General features: G+C 44.2%; 1 protein-coding gene across 2 annotated transcripts in view; it reads left to right on the forward strand.

Annotated features, from left to right (window-relative positions):
- ATP2C2 (ATPase secretory pathway Ca2+ transporting 2) overlaps positions 1 to 26,567 on the forward strand; it is a 565,565-nt gene that overhangs the window by 431,553 nt on the left and 107,445 nt on the right. For both annotated transcript variants that reach the window (XM_069636233.1, XM_069636231.1), the window contains exons 15-18: positions 10,024 to 10,113; positions 12,097 to 12,198; positions 13,339 to 13,495; positions 16,228 to 16,398. In XM_069636233.1, the coding sequence (XP_069492334.1) occupies positions 10,024 to 10,113; positions 12,097 to 12,198; positions 13,339 to 13,495; positions 16,228 to 16,398 (520 nt within the window). The remainder of the gene's footprint in view (positions 1 to 10,023; positions 10,114 to 12,096; positions 12,199 to 13,338; positions 13,496 to 16,227; positions 16,399 to 26,567) is intronic.

The following is a 26,567-nucleotide window of genomic DNA, read 5'->3' on the forward strand; positions in this document are numbered from 1 at the left end:
CGAAAATGTGTCATTCAAGACATCATACTACGTGGCAAACTAAGAAAACCTACTTGGGATTGTGATAGGTCTACGGGGAACATCTAGGTATACTTTCTGTAGGGGATTGTATTGTGATTGTACTCTATAGTCAGGTGGACAACCTATACCCACTCCTTGTGCAAGTCATCCTCAATATTTGTTAGATACACGACACACCATTGGCTCTCAAACTATAGGGCTCTTCAATACATGGCCCTCTATAATTGGTTGGCACGTTTGTACCCTTCTGGAATATTTGACTCACTAGCAGCATGCAAACAAGTACCCCAGGTGCTTGTGGGTGGACTTGACCACGCCTCCCCACCCAATTAGCTCATCATCCATCATCACTCATGTCATCTGCCATTTGAATTGTCTTTGAACTTGGCCTTGCAAAGTATCACTTGCTCCTGAGAATAGAAGGGAGTGGGAGCATGTTCTTATCTCCAAGTCTCGATGCAGCTTGCCCATTTTCTATTCCTAACCATGCCATGTGACAGGAGACCGTGTCTGAGCTCATTTCTTCACATTTAATGATCTTAAATTAAAGAAACTTGGCACTCATAGTGTTTCCTTCGCACCTTAACAGGAGCTTGCCTTGCTTCTCACGTTCTTTGTATCTCCTTGAATAGATAACAAGTTCTTGGCTGCTGCCCCAACTCTTGACACTGGGCCAGACAGCCTTCTCGATCCTTCCTTGATTTTCAGCTGTTTTTCTCTACTGTGCCACATTTTCAGCCCTTCTCTTTCACGGGTCCTGGCTTACTAAAGTTGCTACATCGAATATCCAGACTCTGTTTTGGCGGCACCGCCTGCAGTCTATTCACTACGTATAACCAGCCTTTATGATTACTTGGTCTACTTGCGTTGCAGCATCTGTATGGTTATAAAACGACTTATATTTTCTTCAGTGTTCTCCGCACCTGCAACTTCATTCCGCACATGAAAGCTTACTCCATTCTTTATTTCGTCATCAGATTCCATAAGGTCTATGCATTCTCTTCTCTGATCATCCTTCTCAGTACATCACTCTCATTTCTTGTGTTGTCACCAATTTCTTTTGTTCACTGGTTCACACTTCTTCTGGGATCTCCCCTAAGAGACTCATCTCTCTGCAGGTAAATCTTATAAGGTTTTCTCAGTGGATACCTTGTTTCGAAGATATTCCGCGGTAGAGGTATCATTATCAGTGTTGTTTATTTGATAACAAACATAATTTGTTAGTCCAGAGATGTGGCTCCTGTAGCCCATTTATAGAGGGAATACAACCAATATGACACGATCATACCCCAACATTGATACCCAAGTATACAATTACCCTAGCAAGGAAATCTTAATTCACTGTGTAGTACGAGACTGTCTTCAGCTAAATGTTTTTCCATATCATATTCTATTGGCATTCACTGGACCATTTGCTGCTCTTTTCTTTCATTAAGACCATTTGAGTGGAAGGGGCCTAAGACAGGAGACCAAATGTCATAGGATTCTGAAGAGCACATTTGACACAAAAAAGGGTTTGCTTTCTACTCGAATTTCTAATCTTCTTCTACACATCATTAATAACATTCAGCAAGTCTGTGACAAAAAACGACTATAAAATGAACTTATCGCACAATTTAATTTCTTGAAAGCATTTAAATGTTTAGAAGATGGTGGCGAAACTCAAATGAGATGTTTTTAAGCTGACATTGATTTACATTCTGATACTTGTAGATGGCTATTGATGATAACTAAAGTTATAATCCTGCTGCATTTGTATAACACGTTTCTATAAGAGTAATTAATTTAAAATGCCATGTTGGTTTATCATGTGATTTGTGTACTTTTCAAGTCCGGTTTACAAAACGTGGTTTACAAAACATGGTATTATTTTAGTTCATGGAGGTCAAAAATCCAAAAATAATTGCACAAGTACTGTGAAACAGTGCAGTCCAGTGACAAAATTGCAGATTGGGCTAAATTCCTAGCTTCATCATTTAACCCATGTGTGTGATCCTGGGCAACTCATTTAATCTCTCCGTTCCTAACCTGTCAAAATTGCCAGTCCCTAAATATTTTTAATTGTCGGTCCTTAAGGGTGATTTAGAAGCCAAAGTCCTTAAGTGTCCCCCATGTTTTAACTGCCTATTGTATTGTTTTATATATTAGAATAGTGACCAATTGTATGGTGCATATCTCAGTCATGTGTTTCTTGCATCAACGATTGCAACACCGCTTGAAAACCACATGCCTCTTCTAATCTCAGTATATTTCTTGGATAAATGCACCTTCCTGGTAATTTCATATCCGTATCCTCTATCTATGCTATTATATGTGCATCTTCCCCATAGCCAATCTGTCTCCTGTACCTATACCTCAGCGGCAGTACATTTATTTGAGGGTGCTTATCCCAGTTCTCTTCCTATTCTGGGGTAGGTAGACCCTTTTCACTTGGCTACTGATCTCTGTGCTGCTTCTATCAAACAGCCCGTATAACCTCCTCTTGGCTGCTATTGGTAAAGTATGCCCCATACCTGTGCTAGAACCCAAGGACTCGCATCCTGGGCTGCTAATGTGGCCATGGAGAGCCTACTTGTTTTAACATTATGATTCCAGCATGGACGATGGGACCCTGGGGAACTCCAACAGAGTTCCCATACTTATTTTAATTGCTGCCAAAGGCGTATCGCAAGTTACAGTTTGCGACTGCGACTCGGTTGGGGGGCGCTAGAGGGTGAAGGTGGTGAACTGAAATTCATGGTTCCCTAGTTTCCTTGGTTTGCGGTCCCCGCCTAAAGGTGTGCACCCCAGATCCAAAAGGCCCCGAACATGTCCTTGCAAGCTAAACCTGTTTTATTATACCATTGACCCTGCCACAATCCCTCTTCCTCACCCTCTATTTGGCATGGAGGTGGATCGGGTAGAGGGCACGGGATAGCAGGGACTAGTGTGGGTGGCGCTCCTTCAATCTGTGCTCCCCATGAGCCATTAGAGCTCTCTTAAGGCTGTGTAGCTTGCAGACCATGGCTTCCAAATCGATGCTTGGCTCTGCGATGTAGGTTTCAGGGCCCGGAAAGGCTTTTGAGGGGCAGGAGACTGTCTCGTGTATTCCAGGAGGTTGGAGGGACAGAGTTCCCAGAGGATGGCCTCTCATTTGAATGTTGTGCTCTCTGTGGTGGCTCAAATTGCCATTTGCTTCTGCTCTTCCCTTTTTTCTGGAAGCCATCTTTCCGGGGGCGGGGGATGTGTAGGTGTGTGGGTGTAGGTGTGTGTAGGTTGCCTGTGTCCAGAAGCTAAGCATGGCTTTCTCTGCTGGCTCGTTCAGGGGAGAACACCTTCCCCTATTGGTCTTTCTGGGGTAGCTGGAACAGATCTTCCTCCTCCCTGTGATGTACGTACAAGTTGTATTTACTATTTGCCCCCTTCCCATGAGTGAAGCAGGCGGACATGGCTTTCTTGGATTTCTGCGGTGGCGCAGGATGGTGTCACCTTAATTTGTATTTCCTTGGCAGGTTGCCTTTGTGCACACAGTCTGTTTTGCAATGTGGTTTGGGTTCATTCTGGGTGACAGAAGCAAATACTTGGTTAAACACTGAGGACAAAAAAATAATTACGGGTGGAAGTCATGTGTCGATTAGTTAATAGGAATCGTCATTACTCGAATGGTTGCTTCCTCATTCCAGCCCTTATACCTGGCTTCCCGCCCAAGAGAGTTATTCTTCGTAGAAGTCTGGGAGGTTGGAAAAATCGGCCTCAGGAATGGCAGTTGTGTAGAGGAGTAGCCAAATGCCTCTACCAGAAGTCCTGCTCCTATTCTGCCCATATGTTGGAAGCCGGAAATTGCGAATTATTAATAACAATACATTAATAACATTGCTATTAATTAATAACATTCAGCAAGTCTGTGACAAACGACTATAAGCTGAAATTATAGCACCGTTTAATTTGTTGAAGGCATTTAAATGTTTAAAAGATGGTGGCACAACCCAAAGCGGATGTTGGCATTGATTCACATTCGGATAGTTGAAGGTGCCGATTGATAATAACGAAAGTAAACTTACAATCCTGCTGCATTTGCATAACACGTTTCTATAAGGGTTCTTCATTTAAAATGCCATGTTGGTTTATCATGTGATTTGGGTACTTTCTAAGTCCGGTTTACAAAACATGGCATTGTTTTAGTTCATGGAGGTCAAAAATGCAAATATAATTGCACAACAAGTACAAGTGCGTTTTCTTTTTATTTTAGCATCGCCACTAAAAGTGTAACGTAACAGTCAGAATAAATACAGGAATACATAAATACATACTAAATGTACCACGATAAAAGGGAATTCCATAAAATCATCCTCCTTTTGGTTCACTGCGCCATTACAAGATTGGTGGAACTTGGGAGGACCAGAGCCAACCCGTCAAAGTAACAGTCCAATCCTTCTTGTACCAGTGCGTAGACCGTCTGGGTGGTGTTGAGGAACGTGTTTCTAAGTAACCAGGCACGGTATATATAGGTCGCAAATGCGAAGGTCACCAAATTGTCCGCTGTGCGCCTGGACAATAACAATGCTTCTTGTAAGTGTCTGACATTATATTTCAGCAAAACAGGCTTCAATAAATTGCTTCTGAGACCCAAATAATAAGGACATAAAAACAAAATATGCACATTGTCTTCCCTGCCAGGTAAACATACTTTACAGAGATCGGAGTCTGTTACCGGCCACTTAAGTAGAGTATTCAATGGCAACATTCACAGCCTGTGCTTTGCATACAATGATCTCATCATAGGAGTGGTGATATCTTCCAGGTGCTCTTCCTTGCGTAAGGTTGGTTTGCATTGTGCGTATTCCCTTGTCTGGGCTGTCGATGTGAGGTAGCTATCAATAGTACATAGGGATTTGAGCCAGTATTTATGTTTACCTGGTCCTTCATCTGCAAGTTTAATAATTCCGAATTGTGCCATAATTGCTGCATCCCCAGTGAGCTTTGTCCTTTCCTCACATGCATACACCGCTGGATGCTACTGCCTCCTGACTGCAGCAGTACGTCGCGCATGGCCTCTCTGTAGTTAGGCAATTCAGTCGTAGATTAGAGTCGTATCCAATAGAAGGTGGGTCTGCTGGCCAAAACATCTGCAGCCATTTGCTGTTTTAATTCAATGTGGAGAGACGTCTTAGCAGTGCTCTTTGGTGGCCATAATAGTTTTTAAAACAAAGGCATTTTCCGTGGTTTGCAGTTGCACACAGTTGACATAAGCCCAAGTATCGACTCCATATAGAGCCGCTGCACTGGCCTGCACATTCTAGAGTTGAAGGGAGGGAGACAATCCGCCTACCGCCAAACAAGATGGCTAGTTTTAACAGGGTGTTGCTTTTTACGTCCAATGTGGTCATTGCCTTCTCTACCTGTGCAGACAATGTGCCTTTATCTGCAAATCTAATGCCCAGATAGTCAAAGGTGTCTACCTGCTCGATAGGTAGCCCCCATATGGTCCTCAACCTAGGACACTTCTTGCTATTGGCCGAAAAGAATACCATGGCTTTGGTCTTTGAGATGTTTATTGTAAGGCCACTGTCGATACAGCCTGTGTGGAATGCATCAACTTGCCTGTTTAGGCCTGACAGAAATTGGAATGGCATCGTCAGCAAAGAGCAAAAGGGGTGTGAGGTCAGAACCCATTCTCGGTGCGTCAGTTTCTACCTGGAATAGGCCAAGGATCAACTTGTTAATGTAAATGGAGAATAATGTGGGCACCAGGACACAACCCTGGCGTACACAAAGATTGATGTCAATGGGGCGCGTTGCTTTAGCTGCCAAATTTCACCTTGCCTTCCCCGTATTAGCCATGTACAGACTCATGATGGAGAGCAAAAGGCCTGCCGGTATACCTTTATCTGCTAGGTCCCTCCAAAGTTTGGGTCAAATGCGGCCCTGAGGTCAATAAAGATGCAATACAGATTCTGTTTCCTCAGGGCTACATACTTTTGATGAATCCGAAAGAACCTAAAGTCCCGGTCCACTGTGCTCAGACCGGGTTGGAAGCCTGCCTGGATGTGGCTAATTGCAGAGGACTATTTTGCCCATGCCACCAAGTGTGTCAAAAGTGTACGTCCAAATATACTTTCCAGAAGCATTGAGCAGTGATCTAGGTCTGAAGTTTGCAGGGTTGTCCCGCCCCTCTTTCTTGTACACAGGGATTATGGGTGTTTCACCCATGACGTGGGTGCTTTGCCAGATACAATCACTGCATTGTAGACAGAACATAGAGCAGAGGCCCAAAAGTTCTTAAAGAGATCGAGGGGAATTAAATCCGGCCCTGATTCTTTGCCTGCCTTCTGGGCTAAGTAGCCTCTTTTGCTTCACAAATGGCAAGGCATAGACTGACTACTGGGGGGGCTTAGGGGAATCATCAGAGATGATCAATGCAGATGTACAACGCTGGGAAGCATTAGACGCAATAAGGTCTGTGAAATGATTAACCCATACTTCTTCGGGAATACTCCCATGGATGGTATTGGAGTGCTCTGTAGTTACTCCAGCGACCTTTTTCCAGAATGTCGTGCTGTCCCGACTGTTGACAGCATCCAAGAGCTCCTGACACTCAGTCTTCAAGAAGTCAGCCTTCTTCGTATTCACCAGCTTCATATAGGATGATCTCCTATATCTCAGTCTGGTATTATCTGGGCTGTGGGGTTTTTCACTTTCCTAATGAGATCAACTTTGGCGTGGCGGCATTCACTGTCGTGCTATATTTTTTAATGTACCACTGTGGACTGCTTTGTTGGGCTTGGTGACAAAAGGTGCAGTATTAGAGATCATATTTTCAGATGTTCTAATCAACTCACTGCTGCTTAGCTCATGGCAAAGCACCTGCTCTAGGATTGGCAGCACTGCGTGGTAAATCTGTGCCCTCATCCCCTTAGTTAGGACATCCTCCCGTTTAATTCTCTTCCTAGAGTTACCAGTGATTGTCACTAAGTTAGTGTTGCATTCGTCAGTAACCCTCTGTGCGATCTTGAACCTGGCTACCAATGGTCGGTGGTCACTCTGTGCGATCATTTACAAGCATGTCATCCATGATGCACCAATACTTGGCAGAGGTGACAATATAGTCGATATGGCATTGGCAGAGTCCGGCTAACAAAGTCGGTTGAGCTGGTTTGTCACCCTGCAGCCGCCCATTAGCTGCCCTGAGCTGAAGACCATCTAGGACCCGAGCCATCCTTTTCGTTGACTTATGGTTTTTGCCCTGGTAACTCATGACCAAGTCTGGTATGTCCCAAGCCATGTCCTCCTCTTCAAACAGCCCTTTGATATCGTTCAGGGGTTCAAACTAAGTCCCATGCCAGTATGATCACAGCCTCATCCTGCACGCTCTTTTGTAATGAATCTATTCTGTTATTCACCATATAGAGCGAGTTTACACTGTCAAGACTGTTGACTCTATTCTGAATATTAAAGAGAATGATATACTTGCCTTTATTCTCTCCCGCTTAGATAATGCCAACTCCCTCTATCTAGGCGTCTCAGCACATCAGCTCAGGAAACTCCAACAAATCCAAAACTCTGTGGCCAGACTCCTCCTCACCCTCTCACCTAGAGAACATATTATCCCCACCCGCAGAACACTACACTGGCTCCCTATGAGCCGAAAGCCCACCTTTCAAGCCATGTGCATCACTCACCGCTCCGTCCACCACACTGGACCAAAGTTCCTCCAGGACGATATCACTTGCTACCATCCTCTACGATCAGGCTCAGCACTCCTTCTTGTAATCCCCCCAAAACTCCTCCAGATTGGGAGGATCCGCCTTCTCTATCCAAGCCCCTGCATCTGGAACTTCCTTCCACTACAAAGCCGTCGCAACAAACATTTCTTCTCCATCAAAACTTTTGCAAGCGCCCATGGTGGCTATTCCATCGACTCCCTTTTGAAAGTATACTTTGCTAATATACCCCCCTCCGCATGCCATATGGAACGGAAGTATGGAGTGGTAATTTTCCCCAGAAGTTACTGAAATTCGAGACCAATAGCCTTATATCATGGTTAAAACGTCATAAGCGTGTTCCAGCTGAATACATATGCCTTGATTGCGTAATAGAAAGAGCTCCTTATGCGGTGGCAAATCAAGCCTGTACTGAAATTGCGCAATTCTGAACCTGATACATCAAGCATTATACAGCCGGCTTCCTTGATGGAGTGTTGTGGACTTAGCACTATGTGTTCATTTGGTCTTGTATAGGAGGCTATGCAATGGAGTGCCCCCTTAACTTGTAACACCCTTTACTTGAGCCTGACAACATTTAAGTCTATGGTAAGGAGGCTGGTGTGTGCCCTGGAACAAGTGCAAACTATTACTAATCTAGGTAGCCTGTCCCTTATCCATGAATATTTTACCCAATATCAGGCAACACCTACATTTCCATTATACCTTCATGAATACCGCTATAATTGGATTGTCATAGGTATATGCAGTTTAAGTGTGATATTGTGAGGTCCTTTGACGTAGCACGAATTGGGCTAGCCAGACCACAGCGTTCTTGTAGACTGTGTGGAGGGCAGGACCTCCAAACATCTGCTCTTGGAATGTGAGAGCTTGGGCAACATTCACAGACAGTGAGTTCTCAGGTATAGCAGATTGCTTAGTGTTGGGCCAGCCACTTTAGCTGAACTGTGGAGTAGATGTTATGGGGGCAACGACCCACACTTGATTTATCATATGATGAAATTTTGGACTTGGATTGAACTGATGATGGATAACGTAAAATTAATTGAATTATGTAGTTTATTGTGATGGAATTTGGCTTTTAATGTATTTACAGGATTGGTATAATTAATGAGATTTTTTTTGTTTGTGTTGCAATCAGTTTTTGACGTATTTGTATAAAAAGCCTTATAGGCTGTAATATACTAAATGAATAAACAAAACAAAGTACATTATTTCATTAAGAAAAGAAATTACTCGCAGTGATCCATCTGGGCAATATGTTAAAGATGTCTGAGTATGGAGACCCTCCCACGTAGGTTGTGTTAACTCCTAAGTGAAATGACCACCTACTGGTATTCGTTACTAGAATTGTGTTTGTGCATGAAATAGTGGAGGATTTGGAGTCTAGGGGTGTGCGACGGGTCACCCTCGCTTTTGTGAGGTTTACTCCATGCTTGATGGAGTAAATCTGGGCATCGATATGATAGGTTATCTATAACGTGCTCAATACCCAGAGTTTTCTAAGCATGGACCCGGGGATCGAACCTGTGGTGCCCCTTGTCGTATTGCTTCCAAGGAGAGCACGTTGCCCCTGAGCTATCCTCCCGAGATTGGAGAGGTTGACCCATCCAGGGTACGTTTATTTTTCTGCTCTAGAATTCATTGGCTGGGGATTAAGCCCGCCCAAGTCGCGACCTTTTACATGTCGCGGCAGAGCCAAATCTTTGCAGTAGGGGGCACTACTCCAGCTTGGACTCCATGGGGCTTTTCTGTGACTGCGCCAACACTCAAGAGACTTCACTGGAGGCTTCTCGTGTTCCCTCCCGGGGTAGCGCAGAAACTTAAGGAACATTTTTGGGGATTCCAATTTTGTTTAACTCATGCAAAGGGTACCCGTCTAGTGAGGTAGATTCACTTCCTGTAAATAAGGAATGTGACGAGAAAGGGGGTCGAGGTGCGAATCTACACTATGCAACACACACACACACACACGCTTGCGCGCCTTGTAGATAAAGTAACTACTCGAAGTGCACAAAATGGATGCTAGAGCCCTCATTACAGAAGTAAGTACAATTTTGCTCGGTATTAGTATGGAGCAAATGTTTCTCTACTGCTAATAGGGAGTTTTGCGACATCTTGAAATATGGCTGTGAACAATGTTGCCGAAAATGAGTGTCTTCATTTCTATTGGTCCTTCGCTATGTCTGACAAAATTCCACAGAAGTGAATAATATAGTCGGTTACCAATGAATTTAGCTGTTGAACGATTTCAGCCCTTGAACGTCTGAACACTAATCCATGTACTTTTTATTATCTTCAGGCAGGGTGTGTTGCCAACAACGCCATTATTCGCACGAATACCTTGCTGGGTCAGCCGACAGAGGGCGCACTCGTCGTTCTGGCTATGAAGGTAGGGGACACCTCCAAAATTGGCAATTTGTAATGCGTTCCGGGGAAGTGCTTCCGTGTGCATACCGTTTTCCGTTCTAGGTGTAAGACAGAAAGGCGCAGCTGCATGTACTCTCGGGGAACACGTGGTCTGCTACCCCCACTTTTAATTGTCCTCATAAGCTTTTACAGGCGGAAGCGAATGAATTACTGATTTTAAAGTTGCAAATAAAGATTTTCATTAGGTGCTGAAAGCCAGTGACATGTGCGGCCATTCTGAATAGACACCCATGTGTGAAAAAACACACACACACACACACACACACACACACACACACACTCACACTCACACTCACACTCACTCTCACACTCTCTCACACACACTCTCTCACACACACTCTCTCACACACACTCTCTCACACACACACTTTCTGCCTCTCTCTCTGCCTCTTTCTGTCTCTCTCTCTGCCTCTTTCGCTCTCTCTCTTTCTCTCTGCCTCTCTATGCCTCTCTCTCTCTCTGCCTCTCGCTCTCTCGGCTCCCATGGCAGGTTTTTTGCAGCAGGCTGCACCCAAATCAAAGGTTGAAGTAAACCTGTCGGGCACATTGCAATAGGGCACACCTGGGTTTCCAGGGTTAGTCCTAGGTCCACTTCAATAGCCAAGGGACTGCCATTCAGCAGTGGTGCCCTAACTATGCATTGGAGTGCGACCATTTCTAGAGCCCACACTGGAGTACACAAGCTCCGAACTCATGGCCGAATCGCTTGGAGGCAGCCAGTCCCTGCTACCTTGCGTTGTCTAGGCTTAATTCATGAGCAACACAATACCTATAGCATAGTCTGCATTGTGTACTTTGTTTTATTGCAAACAGTGTGACCGTGGCTCAAAGCCAAAAAGGAGCACTGTGTAACTTAACAAAAGAACACAAAAAATTAACATCACAATATTAGATAATCCACAAAAAGTGTAAAAAACTAAAAAGCAACAACAAAGAAAAAGAAAAACACTGTGACAATTGGAAAACAAATCGATAAGGGGCAAGACATTTACACAGTTAAAAGTGAATTCCACAAACGTGGAATAATCGAAGTCCTGATTACACATGCAGGCTTTTTTTGGACTCTTTTGGATACTTTTTAGTTGAACACCAACTAAAGGGTATCCTTATGAAGAGCACAAGACAGTGGGCCTGATTCATGGAAGCATTTTATAATGGCGCAAGCCCATAGGAAAATGCTCCATGAATCAGGCCCAGTATGTCTACCAAATCCAAAGGTCATTTGTCCCTCTCCTCGTAGAGCCTTTGAGTTGCTGGGCACAAGACACCCACGGCACCACTATGGGGAAGTAAGAACACAAGGCTGAACTGACCTCTCCCCACACATGTTGGGAAACTGCCAGTCAATGAGGAGTCAGTGGCCAGTCTTGAAGACCTCGGCATCCCTCCCACCCATGCATGCTCTGCTCGAGGCGAGGAGGATGTTCCAAGCACACCAATCGGTGGTTACCCGCAGCAAACTCCCACCCGCCCCTCCCCCCCTGTGTTAGTTGGCACCTTCCGGGCGGTTTCATCACAAACCGCTGAGGAATATAAACTGCCCGAGAGGGAAATGGGGCAGAGGGATGAGGGCAATGGTGGGGGGCAGAAAATTAGGAAGTGGATTTATAGAACAATATCACTGTTGGGGCAGCTTCTCTTTAAAATGTAAATATATTATCCATAGGAAGTCGTATAGGTCAAGCACTGGGAGTAGGGAAATGTGTGGGAGCTGCTGATGTTTGTTTCCAGTCAAAAAATCGAGTTCTTGAGTTTGCTGGTGTAATAATGTGGTGTGTGTGTATGTTTATAATGCAAACAAAAGCAATACGTTATTTAAATGACAATGGACTTGCCATGTGCAATTGTGCGAGCTCGTGAGTTAAGAAAAGACATCCCATTGGAGCTACTTTGAACAATGGGGGCTGCGATTCCTGGCTTGATTGTAAATCCCTTCACACCGCAGATGGGGTTGGAGAACCGGAGTGACCTTTACATGAGACGGAAAGAGATCCCTTTCAGCTCTGAACAAAAGTGGATGGCGGTGAAATGCGTTCTACGGAATGAGGTAACATTCTTCGATGGTCTTTACGGACATGCCGAAACATGTATGCTTCTCGAACGAGGGGGCTATTGGAGGAGGCTCATGAGGAACATGAGGAAGACCCCTTTTGGGAAGAGTGGTAGGGGCTTGACGGCACTCCAGAACGGTAGAGGTTAAACCAGTAATAGACATCCAGGAAAACTCTGGGGAATATTCAGATGGTAAAAAATGGTTTGTCGCGTTTATGGTGTTGCCGCAGACTGGTAAATGGGCGGATTTCATGGGGCTGATGCTTTGCGCTTACCGTAGACCTCAGTTGTATGGTTGTCAGGGAAGGTTTTGCTGATGGAGGAGGCAACTGCCTTTTATAGGTGGTTTTCGTTCTCCTCAAAATAAAGAGGGTAAGCCTTGGCTCAACTTCAAGGGCAGAGTCGGGTTGCCTCCCCTTTTGCAGCCCCCTTCACCAAAATTAATCGAGGTGAACTTTTCAGACTTTTTCTCAGCAGCAGGACTTGCCTTTTGGTGTCGCCGACCAGCCCAGAAATGATGATAACTTTCATACGGTTAAGTCCCCCCTCTGTCTTGTAGGACTCGGCTCACTGTCAATGCTAGTTAGATGTTTAATGCCAGGATGTCGACCATGTAGCAACATACTGCTGATTCCCTGGCAAGCAAGTCTTCACTTGGGCACATGAGGCTTGATGCACCCCTAGCCCATCGCAAATAAGCTACTAAGAGCTTAAAATAGAAATGTCCACCTGTATACGCGGAATCCGCACCAGTCACTGTAAAGCCACCTTTGTGATGATGGCTTGTATGGGATGTTGAAGGCAGTGAGATCCTTAGCTTTGCCACCCTAACTAACAGACATGGTGCTGCCGCGCTTACCTGGCAATTGGGCGCATTTTATTGTTAGTTGGACCGCTCTAGGGTCAAAGTGTGCTCAACTTCTGGGGGGCCCACAGGGGTGGCTCCCTTGGCATGTATTAGCCTGTTAACCACATTAGCAAGTCATCTGCCCTCTCTTCTGTTTGTCACATTCCCTTTTGAGCAGTGTGCGGGCTTGATCATAAGGCCGCCCCCCCCTTTTGATCTGGATCCCCACTTCTGCTTTGATTGGAGCAATCTGTGCAAACCTTTTTCTCTGTCCTGTGATCTTTTCAGGCCTCGGAAGAGATTTACTTCATGAAGGGGGCTTTTGAAGAGCTTATTCAGTACTGCACCACATATAACAGTGGGGGCATTCCATTGCCGCTAACACCACAGCAGATCGCCACCTACCTACAGGAAGAGAAGAGCATGGGCTCACTGGGTTTGAGAGGTGAGTGTTTGATTGTTTGCACTTGCTTTGTTTTTCCTTCTAGATCTCCAAAAAAGCAAATTTTCCTATATTTCACCCTCTTAAATTTCTTCTAAATAAGTTTTCCTTTCCTTCTTCCCTCTATGCTTTCACCTCGCCCCACACAAAAAAATTCCTTGTTTCCGCACCCAATAGACTCCAACACCCAATAACAGCAACAGTGGACGCAGTGCATCTGGAAAAAAAAACACCCACTGTACAAAACAAAGCACACCTGCACAATCTCCAGTTACTCCTGGTTCTACACGCATCAACAGCTGAGCACAACACCTGTCTTATTCCTCTCTTCCTCCCTAGCCAACCCACCACACTTTACCTTACACAGCCACGATGGCGTCTGGAGGCCATAGAAAAGGGGGTGGTGCACGGTGTAAATCAAGAAAACCTAACACCTCCTAATTGTATGACCCTGCCCGTTCTATTTGTTGAAGTTCTCCTTGTGTTTGCATTTTGTTTTACTTCAATATTTGTGAATATCTCACAGCCATGAGGAAGGAAGGAGCCAGGTTTACTTTTTGGGATGGCAGGCCCTCTGAGAGGACGTTGAGGTGAACTTCTCCTCTTAGGAGGAGGATTTAGTGCATGACTTGAAGTGTTGTGCTGAGCCAGTCGTATTATTGTGGGCAGGTTTGCAGGCCCAGTGTCCACAGCAAACACACGTGGCAGACTAGACAAAGACGTTGGGCTTGGACTTGGCACAGTAGGGCAGAGCCTGGCAGAGGAAGTGGAGGCAGGGCAGAGAAAGGTCTTGCCAAGGGAAATGTTCACATGGACACAGAGCGTAATATTTTTCGTGGTCATTGTGTTGTCATGTCAATGCAGGCAATTTCCCCACTCCTGTGCCCAAAATAATCACTGGTCCATGTGCGTATTTGTGATTTTTGTTCCTTCTATAAAAACATGTGCCAGGATAGTACCCTAACTCCTAATCTCCTAATTCCCCTATCAAGAGTCGTACTCTCATTCGAATTCTACTTTACCCTACTGTTATGCAAATCCTCATCTGCCCCCTTTCTCAGTGAAATCCCTGCCCTGCACTTGCTTCTACTACTCTAACGCTGCCAGCTCACTCCCTAAACGCAGGGCACAAAGTGAACACGATTCAAAGGATCTGCCTTTATAGAGACGCGAGATTGAATGAGCTCAAAATGCTTGTACCAGGATCTTTAAATCTTAAAAAAAAAAAATAATAATAAATCAGATCAGTCGAACTCCTCAAAATTCTGGTGATAGAACATCTGCATCCTCGCCCCATAATCATCACCCCAAGTTGGGGAAAAGTGTGGTAACCATCAAACCCCCAGGAATTCATAAACTAAGTTCATCACATCTTTTCCTTGGCCCCAATAGCTGAGCATTTGCCCATCTATCGTTTCCTTTGGGAATAGTTTGCAATTCTTTGCCCAGCAGCTAAGAAGAACCCCCCCGAGTGCCAATGGAGGGCTTTTTTCTACCTTGCTATCGTAACATTTCTGCAGCTCTCTGCCACTAAGCGTTGTTGTAAGATCTGACCTTGTTCTCTATAGAGTATATTGGAGGGCGAGAAATGGTGACAATTTGCTTGCCACAAAGCAAGTGCAGAAGCCAGAGTGCTTCCTATGCTTTGAATCCCTCTTTTCTCAGATTTAGAGGTGTAACCAATCTATAATTTGCATGCACCTGTGCCTACCCTCCAGCTTTCTTGCTGCTAATCGGACACAGCAAAGGTACACGCATAGGGTGTACTACTGAGAGCTGCCTAGAGCAAGAGGCTTTCTTCCTCAGTGAATGGCCGGGAAGCTAGCTCGGGGGCAATGTACCCATCTTGGAAACAAGACCACGCCAGAGCAGTACGGGTTCGATACCTGGTTCCGCCATGCTTAGAGGCTGCAGGCAAACCTGAAGCACGGTATATTAAAAAGTAAGCTTGGTTCCTGGAAAAGCTCAACTAGCTCATCAAACTTGCCCTTTGGCTCCTGAAGTGTACAATGGAAATTAAGACTTTGCTCATCAAATAAAAGTATTTGGAGTGCTGATTTGTGAGCTGTAGACGCCCACGCTCCCTGATCCTCCCTATAGCCCTCTGCTCTGCCTCTCTCACTCACCATTTCCCAACTTGATTCTCCCTCTTGTACCGAATTCTGTTCCTTGCCAGCTATGTTTGCTCTGTATATGTATTGAAGCATCGCATAAATCCCTGTACCAGTAATAGTAAAGGCCACTGGGCCGTAGCTCAACCAAACTGGCCCTAAGAGCGAACGCTTGCTCACAGGGATTATAGAGGAAAATAGTCAGCGGCCTTGATAAAGCACTAGGTGTCGCATGAAACATGCGCTGTCTGTTTGTTCGGTTTGTGAGTACTGCTCAAGTAGTAGCACAGACTAAATCCACCTCCAGCTATAAGTGTGCATCACAACTCCTTGTGGTTGCTCCTATGTTTTCATACATGCCCAGGCAGGCAACCTTGGCCTAGTTCGAGAGTGGCGTTGGAGTAGTCCTCGTGTACAGAGAGTGCAGAATCTGCCCAGCTTGAACCTTTTGCACCCACAGAATAGTTCAATGTGCATCAAAGTAACCACTGTTGTTGCCCACGTTGACAATGCACTAATGTTGCAGGAATGTCCACATGCGTCTGAGTTGGCAGGTAGTGAATGTCTGATACATGGGAAAGTGTGTTCGGAAATGCCTAACCTTGTGCTTAATTTTCCTACCAGTACTTGCCCTTGCCTCTGGATCAGAGCTGGGACGGCTCATGTTCTTGGGCCTCGTTGGGATAATTGATCCTCCCAGGGATGGAGTAAAAGAAGCCGTCCAGATCCTCCTCGAATCCGGAGTAGCCATGAAAATGATAACCGGCGATGCCTTGGAGACAGCAGTCGCCATTGGTAGGATAACCCCACCTTTGTGATGTTGCTTTTAACAGTTGCTCATTAATGTGAGTGAGCTAAGAATGTGCACTGCCCAACAATGCAGAACAGCTTCTAGAGGCTCAAGCTGCCCTAGGACTGGCTGAGAAGGGGAGTGGCTTTTCATGTGATGTGACAACAAAGCTTTTAAGCAACCTGGTTGTCTTTTACAGAGCTGGCAGATTCTGGGATGTTTTTGGTGGAATAGGGGTCACAGTGTTTTAGAATTGGGGGGGGGTCAAAGTGTTTTAGCATTAAGTGTTTTATTTTTGGAGGAGCAAATCAGGGCACTGAAAACCCCTGAACGATGCGTCTAATGAACCACTTGGTGGCCCCCATTTGGGGATTTCTTCAGTGTGACCCCAATGAAGATTGTTAGAAGCTTTCCCTTTTGTTACAGTATTTCATTTAACTGCCAGGCTATTATGCACGTCTATGCAAAAGGACGAGCATACTCGTCCGTGGCACATAAGGGTTAATCATTTTAATGATGGTGCTTCTCTGTACCACTGAACCAGGTTTGCCCAACTCCAGGCCTCTAGGCCCAGAAATATGTTGGATGTTTAGGATTCCTCTCATTAATATTCATGAGACAATTTTGCATACAATGATTCTAAATATATGCACATTTTTTTCTCATGAATATTAATGAGGGATCACCAGATAAGGTGTCAGGATTTCAGCCCTCGAGGCCTAGAGTTGGACATCCGTGAACTAAACCTAAAGTTTGAGCCCTTTGCACTGTTCAGTCGTCGTGTACTTTTCTTACTCCCAGACATGTCACCACCCACATAACGTGACTACAATTTTAAAAAGTTTTTAACATCCACTTAATTTAAATCAGATTTTCCAAATAATTCTATGTAATAAGCATTATATTTCCAAATGCAATTTACATTACTTTATCAAAGCATGATATTTCAACCATCAACCTTCCAGACCTATTACTTTCTCGGGTGAGCAGAACAAAGTATGTGCAGTAGTGCATGCAAATCAATTTCCATGCTCGGGCTTCTTGGGGATGAAACGCCTAAAGCCATGTAGGAACACATGGCAGAACACAAAGTGACTTTGCAGGAAGAATTAAACATCCCCAGTAGCAAGACATTGGGCCTCATTACGAGGTTGGAGGTAGCCATGGAGCTATTAGCTATTAGCTCCATGGCTGCCTCCAAAACCCTTCCGACTCTGCCCTGGTGAATGGAGCAATTACCGGTCCATTCTGAGGTTTAAGGCACCGGTAATTCCCCATTCACCAGGGCCATTCCCCATTCCCATTCGAGCCCCCATAGGGCTCAATGGGAATGGGGAAGGCGCTAATAACGGTACCGCAAATTGCGGTATCGTTATTAGCCCTAGAGTCCCTTTGCGGGTCCCGTCCTTAACGCCTGCAAAAACCAGGTGTTAAGGAAGGACCCGCAAAGGGAACTCATAGTAGGGAGGTAAGGGATTACCGGCACCGGTGCCTTTACCGGTGCCGGTAATCCCTTACCTCCCACCTTGTAATGAGGCCCATTGTGTTGAACATGGTCACCTCGATGCTCAGGTTCAGTTTCAAATATTACAAGTAGCGTGCAAATATCAGAGCCGGCGACAGGGGCGTTGCTAGGGGGGGGCTAAGGGGGCTATAGCCCCTGATCTTTTGGTTGTAACCCCAGATAGAATCTCAGGAGCTACAGCCTAAAGACTAGCTAGCCCCCAGTCCCAACAATTCCAACATCAGCTTAGCCCTGGGTCTTTTTCAGACCTAGCAACTCCCCTGGGCGGTGATAGACAGACTGGCATGCTTGAAAACGCAGGAAATGTATTGTATTTATAAACTTTAAAGGTTAAGTCCTAAATGACTTAATGAACCACTTGATTTTACTTTTAGCACTAGCTACATGTAAAATAAACACGGCAAATCAAGATTTACAAACATTCGAGCTGGTGAATGTCATTCAAGAGTGAAACATTCCTGAACTAGAGAATATGTTGTTGTGAGAAAGCACCATGGGGCTTGCTGATTAAAACGCTGGCCAACAATGTTGGTTAAACCGTTACTTGCAGCAGATGTAGATTAGTTCTGTTTACTTTACGGCAAACTGTATGACGATGTCAGCGAGCTAATGTGGGAAAGTTCAGTCCCCCCGAATGCACCTGGGAATTCTACTTGTAGCTGGTGATTGAGGCATGTATTGGGAGACTGTTAATCAAACCTTTCGTGAAACAGAAGACCACCCTGAAGTGGCCTGTCAATGATGACACCGAGCCCAGGGGTTGTGTTAGTGTCCTTTATTTTACTTTAGCACAGGACACTGTTAGCGGATAATACTGATCTTCCAGCATTCAATACTATATCTATAAATGTAAGTAGTAATGTCCTCTTGTGGTTCCTATGCTCAGGAAGCATATGGTTTTAAGGCTGGAGGTTTTAGGAGACAGTGTGTGGCAGGTCACTGCTCACTCCCTGCTTGCCGGCTCGGAATGCCGTGGGTGGGAGCTGCTGCTCGTTTCCTCGGCACTTCCCCCAGGACCTCTTAAGGTCCTTTACTCTACACACCCTCTGATGTAAATGCGTCTTCTGGGATAAAAACCCAAGTAGCAGCAGCTGCTTGATGCTGAGCGAATGGCATTTTAGCTTTTGAAGTGACGTATGTTTCTAGGATAAAAGACTTCGTTTTCAACTTATAGTAGTCTAAAATGTGTTTCTGTTGAATGACCGCTCATCGGAAGAAGGCCAACAAATGTGAAAGATCGTGGAATTAACTTGATGTAACATGGCTGTTTGCTTCAGAGAAATAATTCAGACGAATGTAATAACTTGTGTGGTGATTATTAGTTCAAACCAGCATTTGTAAATTGTACTCCCGTGTGACTGGTCACATCTCTATGGAAAATTAGAGTGCACCACAGTAAAAACTATGTGAAGCTCCACTATAACTCTCCAGTGGCCCCGTATACAATAACCCAGGCTTAACGGATACATTGGCTCAGGTTCTAGCCTAGCTCCCGATGCAGGGAGAGCTTGGAGATCCCCTCTGGCAGAGAGAATTCCCGAGCAAGCTCTCTTCTGTTGAGGAAATTCTGCAAAAGGTGGAAGGTATTAGAGGCCTTGCCACTGATTAATCAGGCCGCAAGAACATCTGCTAAACATAGACTTGGGGTAAGCTTTTGGCTTCAACTTTCACATAGTGTACTGAACTGTTTACTGCACAGTCCTGCTCATTGACTGCAATACAACATACACGCAGAAAGCTCCTTTATTACACTTTTGCAGAGATGGCATTTTAACGCCTGGAAAAACTATCCAAAATATATCCCTGATGCGGATGGTCATGTGGATATAGGGAAAACGTTATATATATATATATATCTGATGATGAAGTTCAAGACCCACATATTAGGGGGACATTTTTTAAAAGCTGGCTGAAAGTACAGTACCAATTTAAGCCAAAGTACTCCTTTGGAGTTGTCAGTAACCTGAAAACGACGAGCCAGCTACCTCTCCCTTAGTTAGCAGCTCACTCATGGTGGCTACGTTGGCTCGAGCATCTATAAGGAAGGATTCTAAGTTACTTACTGTACAAGACTTGGAGGGAAAGCTTACTCAGTTAAGGAGAAATGGGGGGCAGAGCTTGGAGAATCAGGTTCACTTAGACAGCAATTGACTCCATTTTGCAGAGGCTCCTTAAATCTGGCAAACCCGTGCTAGTTTCCTTACAACGTTTATGTGCACCCCGTGTCACCTAGTTGCTAGAATACTCTCCGAAACATCAGCCGGCCCAGTTTGCACCTTTTCAGATTACAGAATTGCACTCATCCACAAAGGGTTTAATTGTAATTTAACTTATCAGTATCGTTGTTCTCCAGAGTTTATTGTACTTTTTGCTCTCCTTCATACACTCCATTGTGATTGAGGTAAACCTACATGGAATTTCTGCTAGAAGGGCTGTGTCTCTCGCCTGAGGCAAATTGTTTATATAAATGATATGATATGATATTAATGATTGAAGATGTGGTACTTCAATGTCTTAAGACTCTTTGTAACTTACGACCAACCTCTCATCCTTTGGTCTAGCCTCAATTCATGATGGTCTGTAGTTTACATTTATATCAAATGGATCCAGACTTTCCCCTTGATACTTACTTTAACTTCCCATACCTCGCTAAAGTTATATAGACATGTCTTGCTACATGCTTGCTCACCACCTGTCCTTTCCACACATCCCTGTTTGTATTTGGCACCATTACCAGTTTCAATTATGCCTTTTTTTCATTGTTCCCAAGTTTACAACCAGGAGATTTGTTATTCTTGTATTTCTGTGTATGAACAAGCCTATAATACTAACATTGAAAAAAGAAACATTGTGTTGGTGCTGAGTTAGGAGTTGGCAAATACCTTTTTCTGGCCTCGCCTGCATTTCTTGACACAGAGCGCACTGTACGAGGATGCACCCTAACTGTTAGAACTCGTATGAACTGTCCTATTTGGACCTGTGAGGGTTGAATGCACTCCAAAACTATCTGAGCAATTCTTTTGTAGCTGGGTCCAGGGTGGGTGGGATGGGGGTCGGCCTTGAGGCAAGCCAGAAGCTCATGCAGCAGATTTCAGATCATTGGTGCATTGACGTGCCACAGAGCCTTTGACTGTTATACTCCACCTTCCTTTTCCTGTGGCCGAAGGTCATCTTTGTGTATGCAATGTAATGATGCCACATTACATAATTGTGTATACTTACATCAGCATGCAAGAACTGTGCTACAGATTTCACTCAACCTTGGTCAAAATACCCAAGATAGAGAAAACAAAATACACACCCCGGGCCAAGACCACAGGCTTCTTTTGTATCTATTATTCAAGCAGTTGGCCTCTCAACTTTGCTGGCAGCTTTCTGTTGAATCTAGAAGGATATCACCCTTCCAGGTGTGGGCGTTCGGGGTGAGAGTTAGAGTCCAGGAGGGTCATATCTCTAGGTACCTAAAAGCCAATTGTGTTCCACTTGCTTTCAGCATCAGTACTTCCCTCTGAGGCCCTAAATTTACTCTGGGCTGCGGCAGGGAGAGCTGGCCTCCTTCCTTACTGGGTTGTGGTCTGCTTCATCACTGTGCCCTTTAACATTACACATTTTTAACAGTAAACTGTGTACGTTTTGAAGCCGCCGCCATCAACACCCAAGGGCCTGCTCAATTTAATAGACAATTACTCATTAGGACTGTGGTCGCTTGTTGAATTAGACTTGGTTGATTACTGCATCCAACACACTCTCGCTGATATGCGTCTGTTATTCTCGTCAACACTGCAGCCAGGTGCCTCACTAAGAATTGCATGAAAGGAGTGTTGTGATGGTCCCTCCGATGGTGCTTCGTGCGTCTCGAGGCTGGTGGAACTCAATGGATTATTAGGAAGCAGCGCGTTAGTCTGTAATGACTGTGTACAAGGCAAGAGTCAGGTTTATCCCTGTTCCTGGCCAATCCAGAATGCTTTATTTACAGTTTTCATGAATTGTTCCATGTCCCAAATAGCTTGAGGCAAGAATTTTATGATGCACATGTGTTTAAATCCCCAAATGTCACATGAACTCCTGAAATGTCCTCCCTTAAAATGGGACCCATTTTCCACAACAAGCTCCATCAGAAGCAAAGTCTAAGTAGGCTTCAGTCATGAGTGCATTTTTTAGTGTAGCAGAATGACTCTTCCTGATGAACAGACCACACCAAAGGCTCTTCTCTGTTCTTGAGGGGTGTCCAGGGCACAGTCAGCATTGCCAAGCTGGGGCTAAGACTACCACTGTAATTCACCATCCCAAAGAAGCTTCACGCCTCTGAGGGAGTGTTGGAAGGCTTGTTGCTTTTGTCTTCTACATTCCAAGGGACCACTGAAATGCCCACCTCTTTCAGCACATACCCAAAGATCTCAAACCTTGATTTTAGAAATGTATGTTTTCCTCCATGGAGGGCAACGCTTATTTCCTTGACCTTCTGGGGCACTTAATTGAGCAGGTGATGTTCGTACATGAATGATCCACTGATCAAAATCACTGACTTTGAAAACCTCCTTTTTTTAAAGAGACTGCAAATCTGAGTCACTTGCAGTGGTAGAATCATACATGCGGAGAGTAGGTTATGAAGAACCATGATTAAAATGTAGTGGCACCTATTACCCAGCAATCAAATACAGTTTGGAAACATTCAGGCTCCTTGTAGGCCAGTCACAAGATGTTCTCTGAGGGTTTTTTTTACTGCCTTATTTGGAAAGCACATGTCCTCCTCTGGTTGCTATGGTTGGTTGCAACTACAATCGAGGGATGCACATTAAGGGCCCTCTGTGTTCTATTGTTCAGCATTACAAGCTCCCTTTCCACCTTCTTCCTTTGGTGGAAGGGAATGCATCAAGGCCATGGGGGGCCCGTTTGAACTGTTGGATCAGTTGGTGATGGGCATGCTGATGGTTGAGGCAGCCCACTCATTGGAACAGTTCCTCATATTCATGCAGCAAACTGTATGGGTTTTACAGGATGTACAAAGATTTGCACATAGCCAGCATAGAAATCCTATCGGAATCACTGCGCACACAGTTCAACAATGCATTTTGTGTTAGACTGAAATGACCTCACTTGATTCTAAATGCAGTAAAATTGTACTGCTTATTTCCCATTTTAACTCATGTATTTTTGTAACACCTTCCCAAAACATCCCCCTTTGGGAATGAAGCGGAAGAATAATTGTAGCGAGCCTATAATCACTTCTGTTGGGGAATTTTCATACTGATTTTTAAATTATCTTTAATGGCACTGAGCCAGCAGAGACCCTCTCGAATTGGAAAGCTACCTGTCTGTATGTCCCTTCTGGTCCCTTCCTCTCTTTTTTCAGGAAAACAAGTCTGCCTCATGTTAAATTGGTTCCAATTCCCTTATGGATAAAGCGTTGTCATCTGCAGACAATAGCCATATTCAGCAGTCATCCAATAGGAACAGGCAGTGTTCTCTCCTGCAGCTTTTTCCAGAGTCAAAATGCCTTGCAATGTTTTTTTTGCTTTTTATAAAAATATCCAAAATTCCCACACTTATGTCACAATTATGTCTTATTTTAAAAAATTAGTAAAGTACTTCTTTTGGCTTGACTTATAGTCAGGCCCTCCTATAGAATACACCCCAACCCTCAAATCTTCCTTTTATGTTCATATTTCTATGCTTGTAAAGAGAAATTCAGAGACCCTTCCTTCCTGCTCTTAATTTTGTGTGTAAAATCAATGTTCTGCTATATTTGCTCATAGCAAACCACCACATCAATAAACAAGGCTCACTATAATCCTCTGGTCCCCACGCATGTCTAGATATGTGGTATGAATGTGTGGCATATTTATTCATACATTTATTAATATTATTTCATTATCATTTTTTAAAATAACTTATTAATAGGTAATGATCTCATGATAACAGCACACTTCAGTTTTCTCTAAGTCATAAAGTCATAAAATGTTTTTCTATATGTAAAAAGGTAATTGCAAATAATGGATACATTTTAACTGTAAACAATGTCTTGTGCATCAGCAAAATGATTCATGTGAGCAAGTCTCTGTAATTGCTTCAGACAATGATTAATTTGAATGAAATTACAGGCCTCCATTATTTGGAGTTTATATCGGGCTGTATTTAGTCAGCGTCATTGCCTTCAATCATGTAAAGTGGCACATTAATGGCAATAAAGTCTCTTTGAAGTGAGGCCTCAGAAAAACAGGCTTAATAGCCATCACTGAGCACACCACAAATGTCAGTTTTAGTGTATATTAATGGATGCATTTTGGAATATTTATTCTTAAGCTAGTCTCCTAAAGAAGAGGCCTAATGGGTTCTCTTGACAACTGATCAGTAATCTTTCCACCGCGAAAGGCTCAGACCAGTCCCGTGGGAACATAAACCACCCCCACAGCAAGGCTAGGTAAAGTGTTATTTTAAAATCTGATCATCAAGAAAACCTAAAAACATGCATTTTCCTATGCTATGTGAGAAAACCATTGATATCTTACATATATAACAAATTGTTCTCTGGGGACTCTAGGGGTGTCTTCACTTCTTTGCCCAACATATCCTCCTCCCAGAGGGCCCGGGAAAGGCGGTTGCTATTGGATCCTGACCCTGGGGGTGGATATGCGAGGGAGAATCACCTGGGTGGGGATGAGGAACCCTTGGGTGAGACACAGTATCCCCCATTTCCCTTTGATAAAGAGTCTGATATCCCCCAGGCATTTGTAGGGTATCACCAGTCCTTTCCCTACTCTTCTAGTAAACTATCTCCCAGTATACACCAGTCAGATACTGGGATGAGGAAGAAACAAACCAGAGCCATAAATCCTCTCTTTATTGACTCATATACACACAGACACCACTGTAGTACTGGGACGAGGAAGAGGGATGCAGAGTACCAGGACCGTTATGTAGTGAATGAAGATTGCCGGCACCTGAGGGCAAGGGGGCCGTATCAATGGCCCACTCCGGTGAGGCTAAGGCGATCACCTATGGAAAGATTACAAGAGAAGCTAGAGGTGAAGCCAAGAAGACGCTTACCTGAACCGCTTACAAGCTGCAGAGTCATTGCAGCGGAAGAGGATGGTGGAAGGAGCACTTGGAAGGTATTCGGTAGCAGAGCTGGTGTGCATGCCTTCGGGAGTCAGTGAGACTCCCTCTCCGTGCAACTGAAGCGACAGAGATCCTGAATAAGGGGCGCACCGAGCCAGGAGCAGTGACAGCCACAGCAAGCCTGCCGCCACAGAGAACACTATCTGGAGACAACGTCCCTGGTGAGTCAGGGAAGCCTGAATGACTCTGGGATTCTGAGGTGTGGACCGCATGGTTGCTGCAAGTCGGGTCGCTCGCAAGTGAGGGACCATGTGGGCGATTTAAATGCAAGTCAAGATTGAACTAAATACTTTTGCTAAGCATGATAATCCAAAGCTGCTGAGAAAACTGAAGGAACTTTTTTTTTGTGAATACCGAACTGTGCAAGAGATGACGAGGCCAAGAGGGCCAGGGAAATGGTAAGAAGAGTAAACTGGGAATTTGTTATTGGTTAATTCAGTGTGACTGATTTGAACAAAATGAAACCTTTTTGAATTCCAATCCAAAAGAAAGCAAGTGTGGTTGAATATCAATTGATGGAACACAGTTTGGTGCAATTCCCTGATAAACAAAACTGCATAACCAGAGAGTACAAGCATTGGCAAGCGCCATAAAGATATAAGGAACTGTGCAACGTGACAAAGACTTGAGAAGAGTTTGAAAGTGTAACAAGTGAATGGTGGCAAAACAAGTAGTAAAGCATCCAGTGGATGTGAAATAAGAATACGTGGAGCACCTCAGTGAAGCTGAAACCATAGCGGTGTGCCTGTAAAGAAGAAGCAAGTAAGGCGTGTTGGTTGCATGACCTGTAATGGGTGGACTGGGTGGTCCAACAACTGCACTTAGACCGAGTACACCCAACTAAGGAAAAGCCACTTAAGTCAACCATAAGCTTGTGATTGAACATAAAGGGAAACTTGATAATATGAAATCAAGGAACTGAACTTTGATATTGGTGAAATTGGTGTAAAGCAACCAAGCCAGGAGAGCTGGGAAGTGTCTCAAGTAATTGTGTTTTGGAATCTTAAGAGACTTGAAAGCTTGGGGAAAGTAACTCCTTGTTTTATAACATGAACCATCTTGAATCCAGTGGAAGGGAAAACCATTTTCCAACAAAGTGTTGGAAGAAGCACTGAACTTTTATTTGAACACTTCTCATTTTGATGCTGACATCCCTAAACATTGTATACAATTAAATGTGAGGGCAAATATAGGTTGTGAGCACAGACAGACATTTGTTTTGGACTTCCGGACTTCCTGACACATACTATCAGTGTTATGTAGGGAAATCCCACCTTTTTTTCGTTAATAAAAGTTTATAGCCCAAACTTTATTCAGTTTTGTGTCTACTGCAAGATGACCTCTCAATTCTCTATTTAAAAATATGTAATGTGCAAATATCTGCATAATTATCACAGGCCCCATCATGCATTTTTATAAAAAGGCACTTTTTAAAAATACATTTTCTTGGAGGAATCCATCAGGTTCCACTTGCTTGTAGAAATTGAATTACACTGTTTACATTGGAAGCTTTCAATACAATAATGGTTA

Source organism: Ambystoma mexicanum, chromosome 1q (assembly GCF_040938575.1).
Source record: "Ambystoma mexicanum isolate Mex_15411 chromosome 1q, UKY_AmexF1_1, whole genome shotgun sequence".
NCBI lineage: Eukaryota > Metazoa > Chordata > Amphibia > Caudata > Ambystomatidae > Ambystoma > Ambystoma mexicanum.